Source organism: Dama dama, chromosome 22 (assembly GCF_033118175.1).
Source record: "Dama dama isolate Ldn47 chromosome 22, ASM3311817v1, whole genome shotgun sequence".
Taxonomy (NCBI): Eukaryota; Metazoa; Chordata; class Mammalia; order Artiodactyla; family Cervidae; genus Dama; species Dama dama.
The window spans coordinates 19,311,451-19,323,910 of record NC_083702.1 but is presented as its reverse complement, the minus strand read 5'-3'; the positions used below and the strand labels follow the sequence as shown (position 1 = coordinate 19,323,910).

General features: G+C 40.1%; 1 protein-coding gene across 2 annotated transcripts in view; it reads left to right on the top strand.

The window, feature by feature from the left end:
* Positions 1–6,860, top strand: part of A2M (alpha-2-macroglobulin) — a 66,364-nt gene extending 59,504 nt beyond the window's left edge. For both annotated transcript variants that reach the window (XM_061124902.1, XM_061124903.1), the window contains exons 29-36: positions 263–486; positions 1,199–1,417; positions 1,563–1,690; positions 3,118–3,208; positions 4,250–4,315; positions 5,751–5,853; positions 6,342–6,383; positions 6,713–6,860. In XM_061124902.1, the coding sequence (XP_060980885.1) occupies positions 263–486; positions 1,199–1,417; positions 1,563–1,690; positions 3,118–3,208; positions 4,250–4,315; positions 5,751–5,853; positions 6,342–6,383; positions 6,713–6,729 (890 nt within the window). In that variant the 3' untranslated portion in view covers positions 6,730–6,860. The remainder of the gene's footprint in view (positions 1–262; positions 487–1,198; positions 1,418–1,562; positions 1,691–3,117; positions 3,209–4,249; positions 4,316–5,750; positions 5,854–6,341; positions 6,384–6,712) is intronic.
* The last annotated feature ends 5,600 nt before the right edge of the window (positions 6,861–12,460 follow it).

Below are 12,460 nucleotides of genomic sequence, written 5' to 3'. Positions count from 1 at the left end.
CAGCTATTTCTTCCACAAACACAACTGCAGCAACCATTTGACAACTTGGGTGGCTGTAGGCTTTGGACTCCAGCAACATGACCACCTTAGCCCAAGTTCTATGAGAAGTCAAGTTCAGCTTTTCATAGAAGGAAAAGCATCTAGATAAGGTTTAACAGACTATCGTTGGAAGGCAGCCCTCACTTCAGGTCTGGCTCCTGTACTTTTACTTGAAGTTGAATATGAGTATGTGGTCACTTACAAATCTTTTTCATACCTCCAGATAATTCCATCCACTGGACACGACCTCAGAAACCCAGGGTGCTCACAGAGGATGTTTACCAACCCAGGGCTCCGTCTGCAGAGGTGGAGATGACAGCCTACGTGCTCCTCACTTACCTCACAGCCCAGCCTGCCCTGACCTTGGAGGACCTCACCCATGCCACAAGCATCGTGAAGTGGATCTCAAAGCAGCAGAATTCCCAGGGGGGCTTCTCCTCCACCCAGGTCCGTGCTTAGCCAGAACCTTTCACTTTGCCTTCAGATAGCAAAATGTTTGAACAAGATACAAACACGTATGAGAAGAAAAAAATGAAGATAAGAATAACTTGAAATGAGGAAAAATGTTAGTATTTGAGAATGGTGAAAAATAAGGATAGATATATGACAGAACCATACATTCCAAGGCAGATATGCAAAGGATATGGTTCTGTCATCTATCTAAGGAGTAAAATCAATATTAAAATGAGGATTCTACTACTGAAATAGTGAGGGGAACAGGAAATAGGAAACCAAAGCTCCTTTTGTGACAACATAGATTGTGGGTTTCCCTGGTAACTCAGCTGGTAAAGAATCCTCCTGCAATGCAGGAGACCCTAGTTCTATCCCTGGGTTGGGAAGTTCCCCAGGAGAAGGGATAGGCTACCCACTCTAGTATTCTTGGGCTCCGTTGGTGGCTCAGACAGTAAAGAATCTGCCTGCAATGCAGGAGATCTGGATTCAGTCCCTGGGTTGGGAAGATACCCTGGAGAAGGGAACAGCTACCCATTCCAGTATTCTTGCCTGGAGAATTCCACGGACAGAGGAGCCTGGCGGGCTACAGTCCATGGGGTCACAGAGTCAGACACGACTGAGCGACTTTCACTATTCACTAACATGGGCTTTTGGGTCTTCCAAGGGTTGTCATGCCTAAGTGGGTCCTCTCACCTGTCTCTTCCAGGACACAGTGGTAGCTCTCCACGCCTTGTCCAGATACGGAGCAGCCACTTTTACCAGGACCGGGAAGGCTGCACAGGTGACCATCCAGTCTTCAGGGACATTTTCCACAAAATTCCAAGTGGAAAACAGCAACCGCCTGTTACTACAGCAGGTTTCATTGCCAGAGGTGCCTGGAGAGTACAGCATATCAGTCACAGGAGAAGGATGTGTTTACCTCCAGGTGAGATTCTGCGGACAGAAGGTCCAGAGTCACCATGGTCACTGAAAAGTCCTAACTCGGCAAATGATGGGGCAAATGAAAGAGTTGGGGAAGCTGGGAGGAGTCCTGGAGAAGGGAAAATCACAGATTTTTATCTGTTCCACAGACATCTTTGAAATACAATGTTCTCCCGAAAAAAGATGAGTTCCCATTTGCTTTGGAGGTACAGACTCTGCCCCAAACTTGTGATGGACCCAAAGCCCACACCAGCTTCCAGATCTCACTGAGTGTCAGGTAAGACCTCTGACTGCATCATGTAGTTCTGGGTATAACAGTCAATCTTCTCACTAGAACTCCGCATTAAGCAGAGCAGCGTGATGGTGAATGTCTGTTCTGCATTTATTGAAAAAGCAACCTGTTCCCATGTTGACACAGAATTTCTCAGTGATGGCATTTACATTGTATATCACCCACTGCAGGATCTGTTAGTGTCTAATCTCCTTATTTACAGCTTATTAATCCCCCTCAATAATAATTACATAAAGAACATTACCCCTTGCCTCTAACCTGACCCCTTGCTCTAACCTGACCCCTTGCCTCTAACTTGAATTCCTGACTTTATTCTAATGTAATGATTCATCCTGATTTCATTCTATTGTCATGAAATCTGATATTATTCTTGCTTTATCCAGGACAAAAGTGGAGACCTCTTGAAAAGTATGAGTAGAAGGGAGTAGTGACTCTCTAGTTAGAATTCCTACTGGTGATAATTAAATCTCAGATTATATATAAAATAATCAATCTGGGGGAAATACATACGTATGCAGCCAGTTTCAAATAACTACGGGCCTATTTGTATCTGTCCACAAGAATATTATGAGCAAACTCTGGCAGAGAGTGAAGGACAAGGGAACCTGGCATTCTGTAGTCTATGGGGTCGCAAAGAGTCAGACCTGACTTAGCGACTGAACAACAACAAGAAGAATATTATAACCTGGTTGGGGATATTATTCAGGAAAAAAAGACAAAGGACATGTAACAAATAACTGGATAGGTTAGCAGTCTCATGCCCATCTATGCTTTTGAACTGTGGTGTTGGAGAAGACTTAGTCCCTTGGACTGCAAGGAGATCCAACCAGTCCATCCTAAAGGAAATCAGTCCTGAATATTCATTGGAAGGACTGATGCTGAAGCTGAAACTCCAATACTTTGGCCACCTGATGTGAAGAACTGACTCATATGAAAAGACCCTGATGCTGGGAAAGACTGAAGGCACAAGGAGAAGGGGATGACAGAGGATGAGATGGTTGGATGGCATCACCAACTCGATGGACATGAGTTTGAGCAAACTCCGGGAGTTGGTGATGGACAGGAAGGCCTGCCATGCTGCAGTTCATGGAGTTGCAAAGAGTAGGACATGACTGAGCGACTGAACTGAACTGCCCAACTATGCATCACTTATAGAGCTTTCTTAAAAGGCAGATGCTCAGAGGTCACACCCATGAAATTCTGATTCATGTGGTCTGGAGTAAGGCCTGGTCTCTGTGGCTTCAACAGGCTCCCCTGAAGATTCTAATGCACAGCCAGTTTTTTGAGCTACTTGATAAGAAATTTAGAAAGATTTCTGGCACCTTTCAGGGCTCTTATGTGCTTACTGGACATAGAAAAAAAATATTTAATGACACAGAAAATCCTAACTCCTTTCTTCCCTGGATCTATAGTTATATCGGAAGCCGTCCAGCCTCCAACATGGCAATTGTTGACGTGAAGATGGTATCTGGCTTCATTCCCTTGAAACCAACAGTGAAAATGGTAGGTTTACAATAAGCCCAGGAGACTCTATTTTATGTAATGTTTTATATATCTCTAGATTAAGACATCAATATAAAATACTATTAAATCAACTCTTACAAAGACATTACTTTCACCAAATGCAGAAATATAATTTAGCATGTTTGTGTGGGGAGTTGCTTGTTTGTTTTCTCATTAAACTTTGCTTTAATGGGTCTCAAAATTTTGTGATGGTCATGTTTCCATTAAGATATTAATTTGAAATATTAATTTTAAACTGCCACCCATGAAAAACAAATGGTCCATAAAACATTCTCATTTTCTTCTAGTTTAATGAAGCATTGTTATCATTAACTAGTCTTTCACTACTAACTTCAGTGGTCAATTCAGACAATTTTGAGACTGTTCTTTCACCATGGATCATACTGGGGTGGCAGGTATTAGAGATCATATTAATTTAGTCTTCTGAACTTCCTGGGCAGATCTGGTGACCTTGCCAGCTCCAGCATCCTTACTGTCCACTGCTTTAGTGACACAGCAACAGTCTGTCTCCTGTCATGAACAGCACTATGCTAGGAGCCACATCTACTAGGAAAAAAAGTGTTGGCAAGCTCCTACTTTAATGGAGCTTATAATCTTCAGAAAACAAAGCATAAGCACATGAACTAATGAAAAAATATGAAAAAGGTTGACATAAACTAGAACTATTACAGAAGGACAGGGAAAACTGAGAATAAGAAAAAGTGAAAAAAAAAAAAAAAAGCCTCCATAAAGGAATGGAATGTGAATTGAACCTTGAAATGTGGGTAATTTCTAAGTCTTTTTGTTCCCTGTTCCTCAAATAAATCAACTTTATTCATAGGTCCTATATCATACTAATATTAAACCCTGAATCCCAATTACCTTTCCTTTTTAATTTTGCCACATTATTGTCTTTGCTTATAAGAAGCATTTCAAGAAATTTCACCCTCAGGCTTAGTTTGGTAATAAACATTCTTTTCTCTGGTTCCCCAGGGTTTTCATCTTGTTTATTAACATTTACAATGTCTTGATTTTCTTCAGCTTGAAAGATCTGATGTGAGCCGAACAGAAGTTAGCAACAACCATGTTTTGATTTATCTGGATAAGGTGAGCACCCTACCAATCTAGCTGCAAAAAAATACAGATAGTGAGCTACTTAGGAAATGAATTAAGACATTTTTGGAGACATCACCTCCATACTAAAAATTTGAGCATTCTAGCATTAGTTCCAATGAATATTCTCCTCTCCTCTATTTATAATTTCATCTGGGACTATGAGAAGAAATGGCTTGTTATATATAATATTGGGATATGAATATTTCTAGGAACCCCCCAAAAGCAATAAATTCTTCATAAAAGGTGCTGATTTGTGTGCACAAGTTATTTTGCAAATACTGCATAATAGAAGGAAGCAACCATTGGGGTTAGTCAATTATTATATCAACATCCCAGGTGACATCAATGGTAAAGAATCCACCTGCCAATGCAGGAGACTCAAGAGACAAGGGTTTGATCCCCAGGTCAGGAATATACCCTAGAGGTGGAAATGGCAACCCACTCCAGTATTCTTGCCTGGGAAATCCCATGAACAGAGGAGCCTGGTGGGCTACAGTCCTTGGCGTCGCTAAGGGTTGGACATGACTGAGCACACACACATTTCAGCCTCACATCAGTAAAACAAAAGGGTAATATACTATCAATCTCAGAAAGGACTTAGACCATAAAATATAAGATCAGTCCACCAATAAACCAATCTGATGTTATAGTTGTGTGTTGTTGCATAGTTTATTCGTTCCCATATTGATGGATATTATAGCTCACAATTTTATGAAACTTAAGTCTGCAGCAATCTGCCTTTTATATTCCTTTTTTTTTTTTAACTTTTTGTTTTGTACAGGGGTATAGACAATTGGGCTTCCCAGGTGGCCCAGTGGTAAAAAACCTACCTTCCAATGCAGGAGACATAACAAACAAGGGTTCAATCCCTCATTCAGGAAGATCCCCTGGAGGAGAGCATGGCAACCCACTCCAGTATTCTTGCCTGGGAAATCCCATGGACAGAGAAGCCTGGTGAACTATCATCCATAGGGTCGCAAAGAGTCAGACACAACTGAAGCAACTTAGCTTGCACATATTAACCGAATAACAATGCTATGTCAGTTTCAGGTAAAGAGCGAAAGTACTCAGCCATATATATATACACGTATTTTGAGTTAACAAGTATTTCTGCAAGATAGAGAAGTGAAAATATTGAATTCTGATACTTAAAAATATACATAAGTATTCAAACAATAAAAGGCATACATCATTCATCCCTATGAACAGAGCCATGAACTCACATTAATGGGAGTGTATGAATAGGTTTAGTTATTTAAGAAACAGTTTGGGGAAGTTTTCATCTACTTTGAGAGCTTTTAACCCAATTTAAGGACCCTCTTAGTTGACAAAAGTTTTTCCCCAAAATAGATGAATACTTAAACTCACTCAAAGAAGAGAGACAGAAGCTCCCTGGAGTATCATTTCATTCCCTTTTGCTTTATAGGTGACAAATGAGACCCTGACCTTGACCTTCACAGTTCTACAAGACATCCCAGTAAGGGATCTGAAACCAGCCATAGTGAAAGTCTATGACTATTATGAGACAGGTGAGTGAGAGCAATGTTCACACAGAAATTAAAATCTTGATCACAGAGATTTATTTGTGAGAGATATGTTGGGCCAGTTCATTAAACTAACTGCTTTCATCAGTTCATTTTGTCTCCACCAAGTCTGCTTCTCCTGTCTTTGTCTTCTACACAAACATTGTAGAAATTACCTATTGTGTAAATGTACTATTCCTAATACAAAGCACCTGTAGGATATCTAGTTCTCTTTTCTTCAGATAAAATCGACTATAAGACAATATGAAATTTAAATAAGTATAATATCTAAACTGATGCCCTTCAAGAGTTTAGGGTAAAGGAAAGCATAATCTACAGTATTTGAAGACAGAAGGCAGTAAGAACACATCAAGTGAATAATGCTGGTGTTTCTAATACAATTCTTCCCACAATAAAGATTATTTCACTAACCTGTATCCCATTGATGTTTGCTTTCCCTCTCACTTTGCTTGACTGTTTTTGTTTTTATTCAGATGAGTTTGCAGTTGCTGAGTACAGTGCTCCTTGCAGCAAAGGTAAGCAAAACTCCTTCCAGATGGAGTGAGAACCCCTTTGTCTCCTCTCAAATCTCCTCCATAAAATTCTGGCTAAATATTTTTCATGGATATCATACTGCTCAAAGTGCAACTTATTGTAGAAAAATACCTTTATTGAAAAGGAGCCCCTGATAGTCAAATCTCAGTTCGTAGAACTGCAAGTTGGATCATTTTAAGTAATGAATCTCATTTCCACTATACTAATTGGATTTCCTCAGATAATATACTACCCAGATCTCAGGGAAGGAATTTTCACTGCTTCAGAAACCCATGTCCATCTTAACTTTCTATCCTTTCCACTATCACAGATACTGGAAATGCTTAAAGACCATGTCGATGAAAACTGCTATGCTGGAGTCCCTGTTCCACAGACTCAGATCTCCATGGAAGAAAGATAATTTTTAACATCTCTGAAGGCTTGTTGAATAAACTTTTTTTTTTTCTGGTCCATCTCTATCACTGTTTCCTCATTTACTCAATAAATGTTTATTACACTTCTATGTGATTCCCAATAGACTCCTGAGATAAAAATTCACAGCAAGGGGTTTCCGTACTGGCTAAAGAATCCACCTGCCAATGCTGGAGACATGGGTTTGATCAGGAAAGATACCATATCCTGTGGAGCAACCAAGCCCATGTGCAACAACTACTGAGCCTGTGCTCTAGCGCTCAGGAGCTGCAACTACTAAGCCCACGTGCTGCAACTACTGAAGCCTCCGCACACTAGAGCCCATGCTCCGCAACAAGAGAAGCCACCACAATGAGAAGCCCACACACTGCAACTAGAGAGTAGCCCCCACTCACCACAACTAGAGAAAGCCCTTGTGCAGCAATAAAGACCCAGCAAAGTCAAAAATAAATAAATAAAATTACTGTTTAAAAAGCCAAGGGCTAAGGGATTTCAAAATTGAGAAACATTACAGAGATGGTAGTCTGAGTAGGCTTCATTTAAAGGTTCCAGAGAAAAGAAGAAAGTATTGGATTATATACTAGGAGTATGAAAAGTGTGTTTGGCTATGGCAATACCCTAAGAAAAAGCCAAAGAGTGGATTTATGAGAGAACAAATGGCTTCCTGGAGAAAGAAAGACTTTCCACATTAAAGGGAAGTAATGAAATAGAAAGTTGACTGTCCAACATAGGGAGGCAGCATAATTAATTGGGACTTGATTTGAATTGGAAGTTATGTGTCCTGAGAACCAAATCTGCCATTGACCAATACATGTGATCAGTTAGTTAACCTTGGGTATCAGATTCAGTGAAGGATGACAGATTGAAAATACTGAAGAGGTGATTCAAAGAAAAGTGAGTTTTCCTAGAAAAAAGAATACATAGGACTCAAAGCCTAAATAAGAGTGTTACATTGAAACATCTTTTTTTTTTTTTTTTTTTTGGAACTTTGACCCAGAACCAAAGGATGAATATAAACTCAAGGAGGTACTCATATGCATTAAATCATCCATTATATGGATGGAGGAGTAGAAGCTTCCAGAGTTTGAAGAGAAGATCCCTGGAAAGTCCCAGGAGTCCTAGTCTTCATTTGGTTGATTCTGACAGAGCCTGGATGCTATAAACTAAGAACTGTGAAGGTCTTTGAAGTTCAAGCACCCTTAGCTCTGTCTCCAGGCTAGGCAAAAGTAAAAGCTAAAAGCTATCACCCTGGAACTTCCCTGACCATCCAGTGGTTAACACTGCCTTCCAATGCAGGGGGTGTGGGTTCAATCCCTGGTCAGGGAGCTAAGATCATATGTGCCTCATAGCCAAAAAATATAAAACAGAAGCAATATTATAACGAATTCAATAAAGACATTTAAAATGGTCCACATCAAAAAAATTTTTAAGAAAGAAAGTTAATCGCCTTTGTGCTAGATTCTACTCTAAGCACTTCATAGGTATTAATATATCAACCCTATGAAACAGGTATTATTATAACAATTGAGGCTTCCCTGGTGGCTCAGACAGTAAACAAATCTGCCTGCAATGCAGGAGACCAGGGTTGGGAAAATCCCTTGGAGGAAGAAATGGCAACCTACTCAAGTATTCTTGCCTGGAGAATCCCATGGACAGAGGAGCCGGGCGGGCTACAGTCCACAGGGTCGCAAAGAGTTAGGGACACAACTGAGTGACTAACACTTTCACTTTCATAACAAGTGAGGACACTGAGGCACAGAGAGGTGTAATTTCCCCAAGTTACTCAGGTAGTAAATTGCTAAACCAGAATTCAACATCAAGAAGTCTGGCTTCCAAGTCTACACTCATAACCTCAAACCATGCTGCTTCTCCAACACACACCAGACAACAAGGCCAAGAAAAAAAAAACCACTTCAGAGCTGAATAAATGTTATAATTAGATCAATTAAGCATCCATCTAAAGCATGAAATATAAAAGAAATTAGGGGTATGACTACTGCTGCTGCTAAGTCACTTCAGTCATATCCGACTCTGTGCGACCCCATAGACAGCAGCCCACCAGGCTCCTCTGTCCCTGGGATTCTCCAGGCAAGAATACTGGAGTGGGTTGCCATTTCCTTCTCCAACGTATGTATGCATGCTAAGTCGCTTCAGTTGTGTCCAACTCTGTGCGACCCTATGGACAGCAGCCCACCAGACTCCTCTGTCCACAGGATTCTCTAGGCAAGAATACTGGAGTGGGTTGCCATTTCCTTCTCCTAGGGGTATGACTAAAGGAAATAAACTAACAGGACTATAATAAATTCTATCACTTAGTCTAGTCCTTTTTTCTTTGTTCTTATGGAAGTCATGACTGCAAATGTACTTGAAGAGTATGCTTGTTGCAAATCAATCACTGTATCTCCTTGGACCAAGAAGACTTACTCAAGAAACATTTATTCATTCATTCCAGTGTGTCAGGCACTATATTCCATGCTATGATGCAAAATTGAATACACTGGGATTCCTTCCTTAGAGAAATTACACTGAAGAATAAAAGAAACAGATTGATATTTGTCTTATTGCAATGCTACATGATAAATATTGCAAACTATTCATTACTAGGATGGACTCCAGACACAATGAGCTTCTCAAGTTTCGACATACTACGTTCAAATTCTGATATTCTGGTAATTACCTGACACTCTCTATGAATTATTTTATAATTTGTTTCACTTTTCTTTTCATTGTAAGAGAATCTTGAACACTATTTTTGTAACCAGAGAGACCTGGACACTCTTGAGTCATGAATTTTTACATCCTGTTCTTTATCCTGAAGAAAGGATAGAAAATAGATCTGCCACCAGCCTACTGGTTGGGAATCTTGGAATTAAAATTCAGTAGACTTTTAAAGAATGACATATGTTGACATCAAATTTCGTCAACTGAGATTTATTCTTTCTGTAACGGTATCTGGAGACATGACAGTAAATGAGATAGAGAGGTTGGAGGCTGTTTGGGTGGTTATGGCAGGAATTCAAAGAGAAAGAAAGAGAATACTTGATCTACCTTGCAAGAATAAATGTCTTTTATATTCAAGTAAACTCCACTGGTAAATCAAAAGTTAATACTGGGAGGTGAGAGTATAACAGTTTACTGTATGAAAAAGGTCACAAGAATTCAGAATATATCAGGAAACATCTAAACAATGGCAAAATATGTGACTGAAAACAGAATGAGAGCGCACTCTACACATCAATACAGAAATATATCTCCAGGATTATACTGTTATGAGAAAACAATAGAGCAAAGGACAGGGTACATAATACAGGCTCTTAAATAATAAGGGGAGGGGAAGGAAATAATGTGTCCTTTTTTTGCACTCACATAAACTAAGACTAGAATGATGCCCACCAGAAAGAAAAAAAAAAAGCTACTAAAAAAGTATTTACCTGGGACTTGCCCAATGGTCCAGTGGTTAAGAATCCACCTTCCAATGTAGGGGAAATGAGTTCAATCCCTAGTCGGAGAACTAGGATCCCACATGCCACCTGGCAACTAAGTCTGAGCGCCCTGACTAGAGAGGCCAATGCATCACAATGAAGACCCAGCACAGTCATAAAGGGAAGTACTCACCTACCTACAGGAAGAGGAAAAAGTAAGCAGAGGTTCTCAAGGATAGGAAGAGACACTTAGTGAGTACCATTTAAAATTATTTGACTATTGAACCACATGAGCGTATTTACTACTCTAAAAATTAAATTAAAATCCGGTGAATAAGAAGCTTAAGTCTATGGTGTGTGTTAGTCGATAAGCAGTGTCTGACTCTTTGCAACCCCACAAACTGTAGCCTGCCAGGCTTCTTTGTCCATGGAATTCTCCAGGCAAAAATACTGGAGTGGAGTGCCATTCCCCTCTCCAGAGGATCTTCCAGCCCAGGGATCAAACCCTGGTCTCCTGCATCGCAGGCAGATTCTTTACCATTTGAGCTACAAGGAAGTCCTTGAATTCAGTACCTGCCCTTCTGTACAAGAAAAAAGAATACTTACTGTATAAAGTACAATTAAAGATATCTTACCTCATAATCCTCATTTGGTCTTAAATACTCCACATGTCTGGTTTTGGGGAAAGTATTTTCCTGCTCTTGCTTCTGTTTATCCTCCACTTCTTCGATTTCTCCTCTTCCTTTCCCCAAATGTTTATCTATTTCTCCTTAGCCTTTGTCTACTTAAGAAGACAAGAGACAAGCTTTTGAAAATTGAATAGCACATATTCACCATGATCTATTAAATAATCTTACAACAAAACCCTAACACTTGGGACTTCCCTGGTGATCCAGTGCGTAAGACTATGAGCTCCAATGCAGGGGGCCCAGGTTCAAGCCCTGATCAAGGAACCAGATCCCACGTGCCACAACTAACACTCAGCACAAATAAATAATTTTTTTTTTCAAAAAAACCTAACACCTTTATTCCAGTTGATTTCAATTATGTTAATATGTTATTTGTGGTAGTAGTCTATTAGTTTCTAGTCACTTGATTTTTAAAAGTTTAGTGTGCATCAGAATCACCTAGAAGATTTGTTAAAACATGTCAAAGCACTTGAATAGGCATTTCTCCAAAGATATATAAATGACATATAAGTACCTGAAAGAAAACAAACTGTGGAAAATTCTTAAAGATATGGGAATACCAAGACAACCTTACCTGTCTCCTGAGAAATCTGTATGCTGGTCAAGAAGCAACAGTTAGAACCAAGCATAGAACAACAGACTGGCTCCAAATCGGGAAAGGAGCACATCAAGGCTGTATATTGTCACTCTGCTTATTTAACTTACATGCAGAGTATATCATGCAAAATGCCAGGCTGGATGAAGCACAAGCTGGAATCAAGATTTCCAGGAGAAATATCAATATCCTCAGATATGCAGATGACACCACCCTTATGGCAGAAAGGGAAGAAGAACTAAAGAGCCTCTTGATGAAAGTGAAAGAGGAGAATGAAAAAGTTGACTTAAAACTCAACATTCAAAAAACGAAGATCATGGCATCTGGTCCCATCACTTCATGGGAAATAGATGGGGAAACAGTGGAGACAGTGAGAGACTATCTTTGGGGGCTCCCAAATCACTGCAGATGGTGATTGCAGCCATGAAATTCAAAGATGCTTGCTCCTTGGAAGAAAAGCTAGGACCAACCTAGACAGCATATTAAAAAGCAGAGACATTACTTTGCCAACAAAGGTCCAACTAGTCAAAGCTATGGTTTTTCCAATCGTTATGTATGGGTGTGAGAGTTGGATTATAAAAAAAGCTGAGCACTGAAGAATTGATGCTTTTGAACTGTAGTGGAGAAGACTCTTGAGAGACCCTTGGACTGCAAGGAGATCTAACCAGTCCATCCTAAAGGAAATCAGTCCTGAATAGTCACTGGAAGGACTGATGCTGAAGCTGAAACTCCAATACTTTGGTGACCTGATGTGAAGAACTGACTCATTGGGAAAGACCCTGATGCTGGGAAAGATTTTAAAGGCAGGAGGAGAAGGGGATGACAGAGGATGAGATGGTTGGATGGCATCACCGACTCGATGGACATGAGTTTGAGCAAGCTCCGGGAGTTGGTGATGGACAGGGAAGCCTGGTGTTTTGCAATCCATGGGATCGCAAAGA